This window comes from Sporothrix brasiliensis (genome assembly GCF_000820605.1).
Source record: "Sporothrix brasiliensis 5110 chromosome Unknown Cont17, whole genome shotgun sequence".
Lineage (NCBI taxonomy): Eukaryota > Fungi > Ascomycota > Sordariomycetes > Ophiostomatales > Ophiostomataceae > Sporothrix > Sporothrix brasiliensis.
The window spans coordinates 862586-879419 of NW_024467136.1; the positions used below are offsets into that span (position 1 = coordinate 862586).

The 16834-nt window shown below is 54.8% G+C and overlaps 8 protein-coding genes across 8 annotated transcripts; 3 read left to right on the forward strand and 5 right to left on the reverse strand.

Moving 5' to 3' along the window:
* Nucleotides 1-1730: 1730 nt before the first annotated feature.
* Nucleotides 1731-3719, forward strand: SPBR_02519 (uncharacterized protein; the record flags this gene model as incomplete). Its single annotated transcript, XM_040760822.1, has 1 exon — nucleotides 1731-3719. The coding sequence occupies one exon, from the start codon at nucleotides 1731-1733 to the stop codon at nucleotides 3717-3719; it is 1989 nt and encodes a 662-aa protein (XP_040620233.1).
* Nucleotides 3720-3840: 121 nt separating this feature from the next.
* Nucleotides 3841-4584, reverse strand: SPBR_03199 (acetyl xylan esterase (Axe1); the record flags this gene model as incomplete). The annotated part of the gene is made up of 1 exon (XM_040761502.1): nucleotides 3841-4584. One exon carries the CDS (start codon nucleotides 4582-4584, stop codon nucleotides 3841-3843), a length of 744 nt encoding a protein of 247 aa, XP_040620234.1.
* Nucleotides 4585-6047: 1463 nt separating this feature from the next.
* SPBR_02841 (uncharacterized protein) lies at nucleotides 6048-7373 on the reverse strand (the record flags this gene model as incomplete). The annotated part of the gene is made up of 1 exon (XM_040761144.1): nucleotides 6048-7373. The coding sequence occupies one exon, from the start codon at nucleotides 7371-7373 to the stop codon at nucleotides 6048-6050; it is 1326 nt and encodes a 441-aa protein (XP_040620235.1).
* Nucleotides 7374-8967: 1594 nt separating this feature from the next.
* Nucleotides 8968-9293, reverse strand: SPBR_09148 (uncharacterized protein; the record flags this gene model as incomplete). Its single annotated transcript, XM_040767274.1, has 2 exons — nucleotides 8968-9163; nucleotides 9238-9293. 2 exons carry the CDS (start codon nucleotides 9291-9293, stop codon nucleotides 8968-8970), a joined length of 252 nt encoding a protein of 83 aa, XP_040620236.1.
* Nucleotides 9294-10632: 1339 nt separating this feature from the next.
* SPBR_03296 (uncharacterized protein) lies at nucleotides 10633-11166 on the forward strand (the record flags this gene model as incomplete). Its single annotated transcript, XM_040761599.1, has 1 exon — nucleotides 10633-11166. The coding sequence occupies one exon, from the start codon at nucleotides 10633-10635 to the stop codon at nucleotides 11164-11166; it is 534 nt and encodes a 177-aa protein (XP_040620237.1).
* Nucleotides 11167-11500: 334 nt separating this feature from the next.
* Nucleotides 11501-11938, reverse strand: SPBR_09145 (uncharacterized protein; the record flags this gene model as incomplete). The annotated part of the gene is made up of 2 exons (XM_040767271.1): nucleotides 11501-11626; nucleotides 11678-11938. 2 exons carry the CDS (start codon nucleotides 11936-11938, stop codon nucleotides 11501-11503), a joined length of 387 nt encoding a protein of 128 aa, XP_040620238.1.
* Nucleotides 11939-12712: 774 nt separating this feature from the next.
* Nucleotides 12713-13597, forward strand: SPBR_03123 (ww domain containing protein; the record flags this gene model as incomplete). Its single annotated transcript, XM_040761426.1, has 1 exon — nucleotides 12713-13597. One exon carries the CDS (start codon nucleotides 12713-12715, stop codon nucleotides 13595-13597), a length of 885 nt encoding a protein of 294 aa, XP_040620239.1.
* A 362-nt stretch (nucleotides 13598-13959) lies between these two features.
* Nucleotides 13960-16314, reverse strand: SPBR_02407 (uncharacterized protein; the record flags this gene model as incomplete). The annotated part of the gene is made up of 1 exon (XM_040760710.1): nucleotides 13960-16314. The coding sequence occupies one exon, from the start codon at nucleotides 16312-16314 to the stop codon at nucleotides 13960-13962; it is 2355 nt and encodes a 784-aa protein (XP_040620240.1).
* Nucleotides 16315-16834: the final 520 nt, after the last annotated feature.

The following is a 16834-nucleotide window of genomic DNA, read 5'->3' on the forward strand; positions in this document are numbered from 1 at the left end:
AAGTACATTTTGATAAAACCAGCCTCTTTATCTCGAACCCGTACTCGTAGGCATGATTTAAAAGGCGATTAAAGATTTGCTGCCGTCCATGTCAGTGAGGGGAACATATATGAAAAAAAATAGTAGGTAATATCAGAGCGAGCCTGGCTAGAATGAAAAATCCAAGTTAAAATCCGTTGGTAACGTCACACGGCAAAGCGGCAGACATTGTACATACCGGTCTCCGTCTCCTACTGTTTTCTATTTTTATTTTTATTTTTCGTGTTCTTTCTAGTTATAATACATGGTACCTTAAGATATAGGTTTTTATGGAAAAATATTACGAAATGAAACAGAATTTCATGTCAACGAATATTCTACAATCCCCGAGCATAGAAATTAGACAAAATGAGAGTAAAACCAAGCAAGCATCGTCGCCATGGCCTTCCTGCTCCCATTAACCGTATTTGGCCTTTCTGCCATACATAAATACGTTATATGACACCCATGCCTGGGACGTCTGTGTATATCACGAAAATGGCATAGCCTGCTGGACGAAAAAGCAACATGTTTCACATTGCACATCCGTCCATGCATAAGAGAGCCACATAAACAGAACCGATGGCTGAACGAGGACAGCAAAACCATCGCATGAAACGAAAACACAAAAAGAAAACACATTGTCGGATATATGTCAGATATATTGCGGGACACTTTGGCTTTTCATATGCTGGCTTCTCAAATGGCGAGCGGCTTCTGTCGTCTTGCAAGGCATTTGGGACGGCCCAGCAGTCTTGAAGCCCTGGTCCCTGTCGATTTCAAGTAGATGGAAAAGAAGGGAAGGAAAGAATAAAGGAAAGCGGCAGAACATAAAAAAATGATTACGATGACGACAGCTGTCGTGAATTGCCATATGAGGCTATTTTCAGCCCTTTGGCGGGGTGACTCGGTGAAATGTGGTTTCTATTATTGTTTTTCCTGTTGCAGCATCATTTTTTTGGTGATTTTCAGAGAGGAATGCTTCCTCTTCAGAATAGGAAACGAGGCTCGACGAAAGATGAGTGCAGGAATGAGCAACAGGGCAACACGCTGAAAACTGGTCACATAGCAGGCTCGTAGGGCGTACCCTTCCAAGACACATCAATCTCACTGATTCATCAAGAGTTTTCCCAAGGGATTTACATGTTCTTTCACGTTTAACTGCTGAGGCTCATTTCGACTACTGCCGGAGAACTTGGGTCTGGCCGCTCTTATGCATTTCTCCTCTGGAGAATTTCTCTTTTTTATAACTGGCCGGCGTCCGGATTGGTGCTAAGGAGAGCACTTGCTGCACGAAACCATCTTTTTGTCGTCCATTGTAAGAGGCTGAGATGATGTTGCCGTACGTCACAACTTGGTCGCTGTCACGTGCAGGACCTGCCTGTCTGAACGTCGAAATAGGGCAAGTGCGGCGGCGGGCAACGGCGGATGTCGATCGGCTCTAAGCCACCACGATAGGGGGAATATGGAGTCACTCTTCATTTAAAGCGTCACTGTGGGTCAAGGGCAAGCGCAACCGTCACTGTCGAACTCATCGGGGCGTTCCTTCCTCCGCGATTGCGGCTCTTTCCGTTTTCGAGACATTTTCGAGACGGTTTTTTTCACGACAAATTCTTTGTTCAGCCTCCACCGCTACCGGCTCTTCCAATGTTCGCGAGACCAATGCCCAGGTGATTCGCATCGGCCACCGCAAAGCACTGCCCCGTCTCACCATGGTTGGCGTGCCTCGAAGTCGCGGCTGCCTGCTGTGCGTCCGGCGCCGTGTGCGCTGCGACGAGGGCCACCCGGGCTGCGCCAAGTGCGCTACGTACGGTGTCGACTGCCCGGGCTACGATCGGTCGCTCAAGTTTGTGTCGGGCAAGCACCAGGTGCGGAGGAGGGGACAAAGCGGCAGGGAGCGTGCGGCGGCTGCAACCGAGCGCAGCGACAGCACAGCTTCACCGGCCTCCGTGTCGCCGCACTCCGAAGGTGGCAACTCCGGCCAGAGTAGCGGCAAAGACCATGGCAAGGGCTACGCCATGGGCTACAGCGACCTCATGGGCCACCGCCATGGCCACCAAAGCGGTATTGTCGTGCCTATATTTGTCGATCTAATGACCTCTGCGTATGCCAACGGCGAAGAATTCTTGTCGGCCGCGACCACGATCCCGCCGCATCTTCGCGATGACCGCGCCGCCTACGTCAACACGATCCTCGAGATGGTCGACATGGACCGCCCTCCCAAGGAGGCGCTCTTTTACGGCTCGTGGTTTCGCAGCGTGCCCGCACGGCTCGGCCGGAAAATCACGCTCGACAGCGCTGTGTGCGCGCTGGCGATGCATCTGCTGGGCAAGTCGCGCGGCAACGAGGTGATGGTTGTGCAGAGCCGGCATTTGTACGGCCAGTCGCTGGAGGCGTTGCAGGCGGCGCTCAACCACCCCGTCGAGTGGCGCTCGTCTGAGACACTGTGCACGACCATGGTCATGTGCCTGTTTGAGCTGTTTGCCGACACGTCGGGCAACTCCAGTGGGTGGCTGCAGCACTCGAGCGCGGTGTCGAGTCTGATGCAGCACCGCGGCACGGACGGGTTCGTCGAGGCGTGGGACCGTGCGATGCTTTTTTCGTTCCGGTCCATCATCATCATGAACGCGCTGTTTACGGGGCGCGACTGTTTTTTGGCCGAGAGGAAGTGGCAGCGGCTGCTCAAAAGCAAATTCGAGGGCGTCGATTTACCGCTCAACGACTTCCTGCCCGCCGACGCTGTGGCCGTCATCGACCGCCATGTGGCCCATCTTGCGCGTCTGCCCAGAATCATGCGCAACCTCTGGGTGATCCGCGAGACGCGGCAACACGACCTGCCCGTCGACCAGGCTCAGGTGGTGATGCTGCGGCGCGACGCGGCCAGCCTGCACGCAACGTTCCGCGCCTGGTATTCGGAGGCGTCTCAATTTCTCGGGGACCCTGTGTACACCGAGGTCCCATCCAACATGCCTGCCGACGCACCAGCCTCGCCCTATGCAACGGTGCTCGAGTACCCCAATCCGTGGATCTCCAGCATCTACCTGAGCTATGTGACGTCCATGCTGATTATCCAGGAGAGCCTCAACCAGTGCGCAGGCGCTCGATATGAGACAATTGTCGCGCAGGCTCGGGCCCAGGCTCAGGCCCAGGCCCAGACCCAGGCCGAAGCGGAGGCGAGTGTTGCACGTACGACGACAACGACGACGAGTACTATGACTACGGGTGGTGGCACAACCATGAGCTCACCGACTGAGGCACCTACCGTGTCACCCACCACTAGCGGCAGCGTCGGCATGCACAGCGGTGTTGGCTCCATGTATGTGCCTTCGGCGTCCCCTCTGTCGCCAGGTGGGACCGACGGCGACCTGTCCTATTCGCCCAACCAGCTCTTGCCCTCTTCCACCGACCCCTGCGACGCCCTGCGGCCACAGGACATTGACGCACCCGTATCGGCCGCGCGGCCGTTTGAAGCGTGCAACCGTCGCCTGTGTCGCACCATCTTCCGCTCGTTTGAGAAGCTTGGTGCTGGCCTCATGGGGCAGTACCGCATCGGCTTCGCCATGCGTGTGGCCTACGAGTTTGCCGATGTACCGACACAGCTGTGGATCCGCGCGCTTCTAGATCGCTCTGTCAAGACGTTTGCGTCCTCGCGGTCCGATACCTATCCATTGCCCAAGCCCAACGAGTTCAACTACAACTGAGAGGACAGCGTGGTGTGAGAACGCAAATGGTATATTAAAGATGCAATGCCTTCCTTTGCACAAAACGCTATAGCTAATGCAAAGCAGAGAAACCACCGTCTACCGCGCACCAGCCCTGCTTCTACAACAGCACTTTTCCCACGATAAACTGGAGTGCGTCCCCCCCGTTGCGCGTCCCATATCCTTGGTGGAATGCGGCGTCTGTGCCGTTGGCACAGAACGGGTCCGGCGAATCGCAGTACGACTGTATCCGTGCCTGGTACAGCGGGCACTGGAACCCCACGGGCCGCGCCGCGAAGCCGGGCGCAGTGGCGTTTCCCACGTTGTACGGCAGGCCTGCCACGTGCCGTGGGTTGCCCATCATGATAATCGCCGCTACGTTCTTGCCGATGGCCGTTTGGATGAGGGGTGGCGTCGCCAGCAAGCTGTCCCCGTCCGGCCCGCCGCAAAAAGCATTGTCTAGTATCTGCGCACCCTGCGAATAGCCGTGCATCACGAGAACGGTTCCGGGGCACTGCGCCGCAAACTGCGTCACCTGCGCCAGCACCGCCAGGACACCTGCCGTCACGCTGAGGCTGTAGTTTCGGTTGGAGTTGCCGGCGGCCGGGTAGACAATGGCCTCGGATGTGGCGCCGGGAAACGCTTTCAGTATCAAATCGACGAGGGTGCTGGCGGAACCAAAGCCGGGCGGCGCCGTGGTCTCACGGGCGGCAATGACGTGCAGTTGCGGACAGACGAGGGGCGCGCTGGCGTTGGCACTATTGTTGGCGCTGTCCTGTGAGGCAGCAGCAGCAAGAGAGGCTGCAGACATTACTGTACTGGCTGCCAGCAACACTGACGTGATGAACCCTGACCTGGCCTTCATTATTGTTTGGGCCTGTGCAAGTGGAGGGGCGAATTGAAGGGCTAGAAGGGCTAGTGGACAGGATGGGAGTCGGCGCACGCAAACTTGATGATATTCGGCATCAGAGGCGTCGCAAGACAGGGCAGGCTAAAGTGGTGCATAGACGGCGCTTAATAAAGAGAAATGGAAATGATCATTGACTGCGACTGACGAAGATGGTCAAGATACGGAGCCGTCCCCGGGTCTTGGCATCTATTTGAGAAAACCCTACCTACCTGAGAGAACAGACACGAGAACACAAAAGAAACGCCACAAACGAACCGCCTCGCCGTGTTTGCCCCTTTCCCTCAAACCCCTGATCCTTGCCTCCTGTTCAGCCTTCCCTCCTTCATCGTCGTGGTCCGGAATACGCGCTGGGAGAGTCGTGCATTGACGTACACTGAAGGAACAGATGCAACGTCGAATGAACCATTGTATACCACGATGTAGGCGTTCTGCGACGGGGGTTTTGTGGCCAGTATTGCCGCCTCCAGCCTGTGATCGTTTTTCCGGCTCAGTAAATAGGAACAAGACAGGCTATTATTTTTGATCGTCGTCGATCACGCAAGGACGCCGCAGAACGTCGAGTAATTTCGGCGGCACTGTCTATCTCATTTTGTCTCATCTCTTCTTCATCCCTTCTTTTTCTCAAGCTTGACCCTCTGGACAACAAAAATGATCTCCGTGTCCGAAACACAGCGCATTATGGGACGGATGGTTCAAGCTCAGTGAATATGGTGAAGAAGAAAATGAATGATCACACAAAAGTGGAAAGGGTAACGTGTTCCTTGTAGAACGTACGAGCAAGTACAAAATGTCAGGTGAATAAATAAACACACTCCTAAACCATGGTGCGTAATTGCCGGTAGACCGCTGAGATCATGGGGAAACCGAAAGTCAAAGCGTCTCACACACGTAGACTTGCCTTGAGACGGTTTTCACAGCATGATTTTGCACTGTCGCGTTTTTCATAAAGAAAATAACGAAATTAAAGGAAATAACATAAAGTAAAAGCGGTCAAAGTGGCCAAGCAGCCAAAACACCGTGTTACGAAACATGGTGGATATTGGCTTCAAGAACAATTGCACACCCTCACATACAAGTGCCACAGAGCTGCCATTCATTACACAACAGAAATGCACGCCACTGCACGATGCACGCGAAGCACACAATGGTATCGGAGGTCCGGGCCAGTGCATTCATGCACATGCCTCGTATCGTAGCAGATTTCTCCGGCGTCGTCTTACGCCCTCTTGCACTGCTTTTGAAACACCTTTTTTCTTCCCGTTCACCCGGGCCTCGACTAATTGTTCTGACCAAACTGATATTCACATTGGCTTAGGATACAAACATGCAATAGAGAGTATTATGCAAGTATATACAAAAACAAAATATAAAGACAGCCGACGAGCAAATTACACACGACAATATGGTGACAGCATCTCTCACCGAGACACGACGGGGTAAAGCACAAACAGAGCCGACAGCAAAGGCATCCAGAACACCGGACTCCATCCCGATGACGGCATCAACCGATCCGGAGCTCCATTCTTGGTTCCATTGCTTCCATCGCCGCTGTCACCGCCACTACTGGCGGTTCCCCAGACCAACACCGCCTGACCCGGCGCACTGCCGTCGTCGATGCTGCAGACTGCGCCGCAGCTCCCACCTCCGCTGCTCGTGTCTCTCACCGCGGGCGCATTCGTTGCCGTCGCATTGTACAGCACCTCCCACCACTGGATCTGGAGGTGTGCCTGGGTGCCGGGCGCCATGGTGCCTGTCCACTTGCTGCCGTCGCTCCAGGCGTTGAGGTGGATGCTCGTCGGGTCCCGCGGCGTCTGGAACGAAATGTTGGCAATCTGCTGGCCGTTGACGTACCACGTGCTCTGGCGCGGCGTCCAGTCCAGCCGGTAGACGGCCCAGTCGTCCCAGCCAAGGTCGTCGGGCAGCGTCACGTTCTGCGTCGCCGCTTCAATGATCTCGCCCTTGTCGTCGAGCGACGGCTGGTTGGTGCACTGGACGTGGTCGCGGGGGTACTTTGTGAGGACTTCGAGGTCGACTTCCTGCAGGACGACGTCCTTTCCCGGGGCGGCTTTGCCGGCACTGGCGCCCGGGGACGACGATGACGACGACGACGATGACGACGACGACGGCGATCCGTCGCGGTAGGTAAACATGCCCATGCAGCCGCCGGGATCGCCAATGGTACGCGCCAGCATGCGCATCGACACATACTGGAACGTGTCGTTTTGCGTGACGATCTCGGCGGCCGACTGGAACGCCGCGTGGCGGGCGGTGCGCAGCGTCAGCCAGGTCGAGCTGCCCGAGTTGTCCGCGTCCTTCTCAATGTAAATGTTGTTGAGCGAGTTGATGCGCAGCACCGAGGCGTTCGCCGCGCTGTTGTTCCAGTTCTGCGACTGCCAGAAGGACGTAAACGTGCTCGAGGTAAAGTAGCCGCTCGTGGCCGGAGCGTTGGTCGCGCTTCCTGCGTCCGACAGCAACGACGGAACGCTTTCGTACTGTGCCAAGGAGCGGAAGTCGTAAAAGGCGTGATGCGCAAAGTACGCCGTGTCGGAGCCGTTGGTGACGAAGCAGTCGCACTTGGCATCGTCGACGGGAATATGCGTGGTTTCGAGGGCCGGGGTGGGTGGTGATGACAATGGCTCGTCGGCGGCGGCACATTGATAGGAGGATACCGAGACACAAAGAAAGAGAAGCGTCGCAGCCAGAGACGTAGGTCGCTGCCTACGACTCCGGCGAGCCATTGCCATTTTCATGAAAAAAAATGCCTTCGAAATCCCAGGTAGGTGTGCTACTTATTAAGCTCCAGATCATATCCACCGTGCTGGTGATCCTATTGAATCCTATCGACTCAGGGCTTGGTCGTGTGCGCCCCGAGATGTCGTTCGGTGGCCTCTTGCTTTGTGCGATCGTCCGCCTGCCCGAAGTTCCGCTGCAGCGTAACTAGCGATGGTGGAGGACCGATGCAATTCTGCAGGGATATTCCTGTGATGCCTTTGAAAAGGCCGTTTTGCGATGATTGCGAGATACAGGAGAAAAGAGGACAGAAATCCAGAGAAAGAAGAAAAATAAAATATGAAAAATCAGGAAAGGTGGAAAGAAGACAAGGACAAAAGGGAAATGAGGCGAAATCTCATCGTTCCCTCTATCTACACACGGGAAACACAATAATGGGCAAGCAACGTTCGTAAGACATACCAAGGCTGTGCCGTCTTTTTGTTAATTCTGCTTTGGCCAGACCGTCTTGGGGTCTGGATCGGGTTTTTGGCTGCACCACTCCATATTTTAATTTAAGACTGTCGAGGGTCTCGAGATCAGCCTAAGATCAAATCACCTTCCAAGATAAACCGTCAGTGGATATAGTGACAACAACCAAACGCGTGGCAAGAACGACAAGAAGTCCAAGTTGCGAAGGTCTCGTGGGCCAATATCAACGCGTGGCCAAGTGATAGTATGGAAAGGAAACGAGCCTGCATAAAAGGAAGGAAAAGGAAGGAAAAGGAAGGAAAAGGGAAAATACATTCGTGAACGACGCAGCGGAAAGTATGTCGGCATGCCCAAAGTTCGTTCCGGGTGAATGTAATTTGACAAACGGTGCCTGGTCTGCGGTCTGCTTGCCGGATTATATGTGTCACGGACTTATTGATAACTCTCCTTGTCTATGCCTAGAACCATGTTACTGGTTTTGTTTTTTATTTCATTTTTATTTCCCTGTCGTTTAGCCACCACACACCACTTGCCACCCTGTCATGAAAATGTGCCAAAAATAGGACTTTGGCTTTACCTTGACGGTAAAAGCAACGATAGAGAAGCATATATGAATGGACGTATTTTAGTATGCAGGGACCGCGGTTGTGGGAAATTGCTTCCTGATGAAGTCAGACGGCTGCCTTGTTGCTCTACGCGGGTGATTCTCCCGCAGGAATATGCACTCTGGCACGTCCCGTTACTAGGATATCACTCTATTTATGAAGGATGGAGGCTAGATACGTATCCCGACATGTGCTCACAAAGTCTCAAACCCACTTAAATGGTATTTATCAAACTAGACTGTACTGAGGAAAAAAAAGAAAGGTTATGCACTGTCTTTATATACAAATCAAATTCTAGAATAAAGAACTAGATACAATGCAATACGTTGGAAATTGTGTGTGCGTGCTGATCAAAATGTGCATTTCTTCAACGGTAAGGAAAGAATCACAAAAGGTTTGACTTCAAACAAGACAGATAATAAAGAGTAATGTGCTGTTGCACGTATATGGGGTAAAAATCACAAGCTCGAAGATTAGTAGAAAATACGTGTCATGTCGTAAAACATGTTATCGTCTATCTACTACTGACCAACTAGGTTGACAGCGCGTATAGATCTTGGATGAATCCGGCCTGCAGGTTCTCCTTGGTCGTGCGCAAGTCCATGGGGCCGTAGCTCAACCACGACACAATGTTCAGCTCCTCGTCGTTGGTAGCCGGGATCGTGCCGGCCGACGCCAGCTGCTCAACGACCAACTTGGCCAGCGACTGGGCCTCGCGACCGTGACGCCTGAGGACCAGTGAGGGGTGCGACATGAGGCCCGAGTTGACACGTTCTAGATGCCCTTGTTGAAGACGGCTGACTCGGTCTTGTCAGCGCCAAACGGCGCGAGATCGGGGTTGGTCGGCCCAATGGCCATGGCGAGAGGCTTGGTCGTGACACAGTCGGACATATAAGCCTTGCAACATGATGAGAACGGCATATCTGACAAAGCAACTTCCTCTGCCACTTGTTTTAAGCTTGTTGATCAAGGCACATGGAGAACAGTGGGTCGGCAGCGCTAGTTCACAGGGTCCATAGGGCGGCGGTCGGCATTTCAGCGAACCGACGTGCCGATTTCACTGCAAGACCGCCTTGGCACCGGTCCTGTTGGAGAGGGAAGAGCGACTCATGCACATACTGCATTGAGTACCTGGTCATTGGTCGAGAATAGAAACATCGATACCTCTTCAGCGAGGCACATTACGGGTAGACGAAGGATTGATGACCAATGCAGCTCCCGCTGGAGCATGGCCTGGAACGGTCTGAAGACGATCCGACGACGTCATTCTTACATCCTACAACATACTCCGCATTGCTTACTTTCGCACGCACTTATCTCGTGAGGCTGAACGCTCACCTCGGCCTTTCTGGTGCTGTCTTTGAATACGAATAGCAAAGACGGTGCTTGCTGGGACGCTCGCCGTGCCTTGTCTGGCAGTGGTTGAGCGAACAGCGCCCTGGTAGCGAACAGACAGGGGCCAATAGCATGCCGTTGAAAATCACAAGTCCATGAGAGGCCGCGCCCACGTCAGTGACAGTCAAGCGAGAGCGGAATCTTTTCAGTCGGGGTTTGCCAAATGGGGCAGATACATACCCGACTCCTTAGCCCCGAGAGATACAGAGATCAGCGTTGCGTATTCTACGGACACGGCGCTTGTTCGCGTTGCCGATCTTTCCATGACGAGCCATAATGCGACGTCTTCAACTGAACAGGCAGACAGCTTACACAATCTGTTTGTCTGGACGAAATGGCTTTTGACAATCTAAAGCCAATTGTCTAATTCCTGACGGGTCGTGCTTGTTGGCGGAGGTTGGCAACGAAGCAGCGACAAGCAGCGACAGGCAGCGACAGTAGCGAGCAGTCGGATGTATTACGCCGCCAAGGAAGTGATTCCATACAGATCGGCCAGCAACAGGGGGAAATTCCTGCGCGGGGAAGCGCAGAGCTCAACTCTGACTTTCAACAGTTTGGAGAGTATTTGCGACAAGTGAGGCAGCGTCCTACTCGGGGCCCGTTCTTTTGTTGTTTCTTGTCTTTCGTAGACATATAAAGTAAGCCTGGAACTGCCGCCTTCTTGGGATTGAGAAAAAGGCTTAATTCATTCACACTCTCTTCATCTCCATCCCGTACGGCAGCAGCCATACTGTGCTTCAGATACCAACGCTCATTTACAAATCGTTTTCATCGCCATATCACCTTTCGTATCGTCTTCACAATGACTTCATCCGCCGATACCCAGCCCCGCCTTGTCGTCACGACCCACGCCAAAGACGGCACCTCTGTTTTTGCCTCGGATGGCCCTGCCGGCCTCTTCCGCCCCTTTGGTCCCGACTCCTCATCGTTTGCCGTCTTCGATAGCCGCCCCGCGGTGCCCATCAACAACCAGGTCGCCGTTGCCGAGGACAAGAAGCAAGGGCTACCCCGCTGCCCACCCGGCGGCGTCTTGTTCAGCATCACCAACATCAAGCCCGGCGACCAGGCCCCCATGCACCGCACCGAGAGCATCGACTACGCGGTGGTTGTCTCTGGCGAGATTGTCCTCGCCCTCGACAACGGCGAGGAGAAGACGCTGCGCGCCGGCGACTACCTGATCCAGGGCGGCACAAACCACTCATGGGCCAACCGCGGCACCGAGACCTGCCGCATCCTCTTTGTCATGGTCAGCGCCGACAAGGTCAAGCTGGACGACGGCACCGAGCTGTCTGCCACGGTATTCGGCCCGAGGCCGCCACAGGACGCGTCGCAATAGGTCGACAGATGGATCTATTGGGGAACTTCCCTTAATATACACAGTGCACGAAAAGATGCATCTTTATGCACAGCCAGATAGACAAAAAATCCTCTGTTTTCTTTTACAATACTACAATATTCTCTCTCCTGATTAAGAGACTCAAACCGTTTATGAGTCTTTCCCAGACTCTTCAAGACTGTCGAACGGTACTACGTCTACTTCAATGGTCTCTATACGATTGCGACTGCAACAGTACAGCTGCTGTTACTTGCAGTAGTATATTTACAACCTTTTGTTTTTGCATCTTAGCACCACCTACCCGTCTTCTTCTTACGGACCCGGGATTTCTTTGCTAAAGAGGTGGCTGGCAATCGTTCAAATCTTTCGGCTCGAGGCCGAAGAATGCCAGCTCAAGCGCATCGGCCTTCTTGTAGATCTGTTGCTCGTCCTCCCACGAATGCGCCGTCCACAGCGGAAGCTCAAAGTTGGGTGGGAAATACCCAGCAAACTCCTAATCGATAATCGCGACGATTTGAAAGGTGTCACAGTGGACAAAGATGTTCTGGGGTCCTAGATCGTTGTGGCAGAGAACAAAATCCTGGCTCTCGGATGTGATACGCGGCCAGGCCCGTCGGTCCCGATTATAGACACGCTGCGGTGGGAACACGGAGAGATGCTCGTCGACGCTGCCGATAAAAGTGCGCCGGAGTGAGCGGAGTTGCGGTAGGATGTTGTGCCTGATCTGCTTGTCGACGGACGCCATGGCCCGTTTCCGGGTATTCACGTCCATATCTATAAGGAGCACACCGTTTTTAACGCGCTCCATTTCGAGATGTACGAGCCCGTCTTGGACATATAGCCGACTGTGCGGCACAGGTATGGTTGTGTTGGACGCGATAAACGTAAGTGTCGCGGCCTCATTCTTCAGCCTCTCCTTCGCCCAGAAAGGGCGAGAATGTCACCGTTTGGGCGGCGTAGCAGCTCCCCCTCACCAAGCTCTCGTTTGACGACCCTGTCTTCTCTCATAGTGATAGAGCACTTCCATGTCTTTGTCTGATACTCTTCGGTGGCCGTCATTTTTCTTCCCGTAAGGTTCAATGACAGGAATAATTATCAGATTGACATATGCTGTAAAAGATGAGGCCTACGAAGTACTACGCCAGGGACAGGCGACGATAGGCGCTGTGGTAGGTTAACGTTAAATTATGGGGCGCCTGGTTGTACTAGAGTCTCAGGGCCTGGCCAAGGCGTACAACAGTTGAAATACACCGCAGACACAATTATAACCCGGATGACTAAGCGAAACATTCAAATTCAAAATCCATCCTGCGTCACATGTGGGGCCTCTGTTACGAGACGAATCGATTATTTTGTGTAGCTGCATTCTCAACAATCGTTGTTTTGTCGATTTTCGAACGATTTGCGATCTCGCCCCCGATTCTCCTCGACTCCCACAACGTTTCGACAGTCTCTTTCACTCCTTTTCTATTTATGATTGTACACTACATCAAAACCTGTCCGCCAACACACAGCTTGGGCGCCACAAGCAGCAAAAGCAACAACAATGCCATCCTCACCCGACACAAGACCTGCAGACGAGGCAGAAACCGCACCTTCTGCCGCGGAACACGAAGTCAAGATTTCTGAAGAAGCTGTCGAAGAGACAGATGTGCCAGAAGCAGAAGCCAAGATAGAAGAAGAGGATCCCACACAGGCCACAGGCGGGCAAAAAGACGAACCAACAAGGGAGAGCACGACAGGCGCAGAAGCACAAGAGAAGACAGAAGTGAAGACAGACGACACAGACAAGGAAATACACGGGCCCTCGATATCAACAGACACTACAACCGCTGCTGATGCCTCAGTATCCCCACCACCATTGCCTGACGAGCCCCTGCCCGACGAAGCAGTCGACGAAAATGACGACGGGTGGGATCCCATGTGGAGCGGCGAGCACCAAGCCTGGTACTTTGTCAACCGGTTTACGCAGCAGACACAATGGGAGAACCCGCGTGTACCAGATGCACAGGGGCCGGGGGCCAGTGGGGGTGGCGCGCGGGGCGGCGTGGGCGGCTACAATCCCGTCATCCATGGCGACTACGACCCGAACGCGTGGTATGCCACAGGCGAGGCGGCGCCCGCTGACGCTGATGCGTATGCCGGCGCAGACGTGGACGGCGGTGACCCGATTGCCGCGGCGGCGGCGGCAGCGGCTGCCGTGATCCAAGACAGTGCTGGTGCTGCTGGCAGTCGCTTCAGCCACGGCAGCAAGGCCAGCCGGCAGCTCAACAACTACTTTGATGTCGCCGCCGCCAACAGCGCCCACGACGGGCGCAGCCTCAAGGCCGAGCGGAGCGGCATCAAGCCGTCCAAGTCCGAGCTCAAGGCTTTCAAAGAGAAGCGACGCGCGCGCAAGGAGGAAAAGCGGCGTGCCTGGCTGAGGGATTGAACGAAAACGGGAGTGGGCTTTGGAGCACGGTAACCTGCTCGCGCATTTGATATCTATTTGACCGCATTATTTAGCACTTGAAAGGCGTTTTTACATCGTACACATTGGTCTTGTGGATCTTTTGGGTGTCTGATTTTGGGTAGTTTTTTTTTTTTTTTTTTTTTTTTTGGCGGTTTAGGCCCAACTGGTAAAGGCATGCTCGGGCGGAGGCTACAAATGTCTGTTTTGTTTGTTCTTGGGTTTAAAATGCTACTCCAGTTGTTCTTTTATATCATAGTCATCCTTGGAAGAATAACTAAAAAGTCAGATGCGCACTTCATTGCTCGAAGCAAAGATGTCGTGCCATTATACCTTTTCCATACTTACTCCTCATCGCCACTCTCATCGTCATCGTCAAAGGCCATCTCTAGCTGGACACTGCCGTCGCTGTCATCACCGCTATCGTCTGCTGCGACACCAGAGGGCGCAACAGCCGCAGGTATCTTAGCCTCCCTGCCGGTGTCTAGTTTCTTTGCAGCCGCAGAGGGCACATCGTCCTTCTCGTCCGACTTGCGCTTCAGTGTCAGCGGCTCAAATGCAGCCGGCGCGCCGCCCTCCGTAGCGTTCCCAGCATTGCCCAATGAACTGATGTTTGGCTTGCTCCGCTCAGCAAACACAGAAGGTAGAGAGAAGCCGCCCGAGCCGGCACCTGCTTCCGTCGTGGCCACCACACTAGGTGCACTTGGTGCACCACTCTCCGGCCCGTCCATCATTGGCTCAGGATCAGCCGCATCGTCCATCGCCTGATCCTCCTCCTCCTCAGCGTCCGACGCGTCGTCCTCGCCCGGCGCTGTGGCCGCGAAAATGTTGCCATAGTAGTGCGGTGCCGTCCGCAGGTTGCTGCGCAGAATCTCCATGCTCACATCGTGCGGGTACGCGCGCGCTAGGAACGGTATCGTGTTGGCAAAGTAGCGGCCGCTCTGGTCCACGTACGGCTGCAGCACGCTCGCCACCATGGCACCCTTGTTGGCACTCAGAATCGCCGTGCGGTCCAGCAGCGTGCGGTCGGCCTTTTTGACATGTTGTGGTGGTATGTACGCTAGCACGGCGGCCAGCAGGTTTTCCGCGGCGCGTAGGTGGGCGGCACTCAGTCGAGATGTTTTGCGCGCCGCGGCTGCCGCTGCTTGAGACGAGGCAGCGCCGTTGGCCAAGAACAAGTCGGCATTGGCCGACGCCGACTTGCCTCGTGCACCACCACCGGCGCCTCCTTTTGCGCCACCATTCTGACCCGCCTTGGACTTGTCGTCCGTCTTGTCCTCCTGCAGAAAGCCGCCGGCCTCCAGAATGTCCTGGCAGCTCGAGCGCACCACATTGGCAAGCAGGTCCACCGTGGTCCGTGCAAAGGATGGGCCGACCAGCGGCAGAATGTTCTTGGTGAGCACGTAGGTGTTTTTCCGAACGCGGGGAATGTGACGGTCCGACATGAACATGCGCACCGCGTCCTCCAGGATCTCCGGGGCCAGAGGCACCGTGCTGGCACCCATCCGTTTCACAATGCTCGACAACAGTTCGAGGGATGCCGCGTGCAGGCTGGGTAGGACCGAAAACAGCTCGTCCCGCTCTTCGCGGCCGATGCTGGTGTTGATGAGCGATGCGTAGTCCTTCTCTTGCGTGCTCGAGGTCGGCGCAGAGACCACGGAGATGCGCGACACCAGGCCCGATAGCAGCCCGAGTGGTACCGCGACGGGCAGTTTCGTCGGTTCCCGGAAGACCTGTGCAATTGTCTCTAGAACTCCAAGCAGGCGCTGGGCACCGCTCGCAAGACCCGTCCACGCCGGCAGCGCGTCGACATCGTCTCCGCCGCCTTGCGGCTCGCCTTCAAACGACACCGTCGTCGCCGCAAAGCCCAAACCAGGGTCCCGCGACTCGCGAATGGCGCGGAAGACCTGGTCGGCCGTGGCATGTGCGTCACGCAAGAGGCCCATCAGCATCTTCGACCAGTCGTCCGAGTTGCCGTTCTTGGCCGCCGTGTAGTGCAGCACGACCAGCAGCTGCCGCGCGCTCCGCCGCAGCGACGGCGGGACCACCACCCCGTCTGAGGCCGTCGGTGCGACGAAGCTGCGGATCGCGGCCCGAATCTGGCCTGCAAACGGCCGCAGCGTCGTCGGATACAGGGGAACCAACGCAGAGAGCGCGCGCGTTGCTGTCTCGACGACATTCATGGGCGCCTTGGGCGGCTGGCCGGGCGCCGCCGGCTTGATCAGCTGCAGGCACGCCGTCGCAAATGTGGGAACCGTGGGCGTGGCAATCTCGCGCACCAGCGTCGGATATGCCTGGAGCAGTGTGTAGATGCGGGTCAGCGTCAGGACGGCCAGTTCTTTTGACGCCATCGGGTCGGGCTTGTTCAGCAGCGACAGCAGGCCGCGCACCCAGGGCTCCGCCGTCCGCAGACTCTCCCAGCCGCCGACATCGACGATGGCCTTGGCCAGGGCCGTGCCGACAAAGCGGCCCTGGGGTGTCTTGCCTTGGATGAGGGTGTTGATTTGCGTCTTGAGCTTGTGCACCAGCACAGTCGCCTCGTTTGTGTTGTTCTTGCCTTGCTGCTCTGACGACACGGACAGGGGCTCACCGCACCGCAGGATATGGCCCACCAACACGGGACACAGCGTCGGGAGATCGGCCGGTGAGGCTGCGGCCAGCTTGCGACTTAAGACCCGGAGGTCTGCAGGCACAGACATTTTGTTGGTTCTGTCGTTTGTTTGGTATGCCGACCGTGAAACAATTGAAGCGTAATACGTTTCTTTCGTGACCAGAGGTACTTTTTGGAGAGTACAACCTTATTTTCGTTGTAACTATGGAGAGTGTATTTATTGTTGAGGATTTATATGATATACGCCGCCGTTTACTTTTTTTTTTTTTTTTTTTTTTTTTTTTTTTTTTTTAGTTTATCTTTTCACAAGCAAATAAGCTAGCTGGACCCGCTTTCAACAGCTCAATGGGCAACTGCGACCCGCAAATCAGTTCGCCTTTTACATCCCTGCAATTTGGTGCAACAGCGAAAGCGACCTGTTTAGGCTGTCGCTAGGCCTATCAGAGTCTCAGGAACAGCACGCTTGAGGCCTGGAGCTTGATGCCACTTCTAGCGTCAACCGGGTCGTCCCTGCTGGCCAAGTTTTGCGGCCAGCCCCCAAAAGCGGTTACGCCAACCATGGAAAGGGCCCCCCTTTTCAGAGTGAGAAAGAGCGAAACATCGAAACG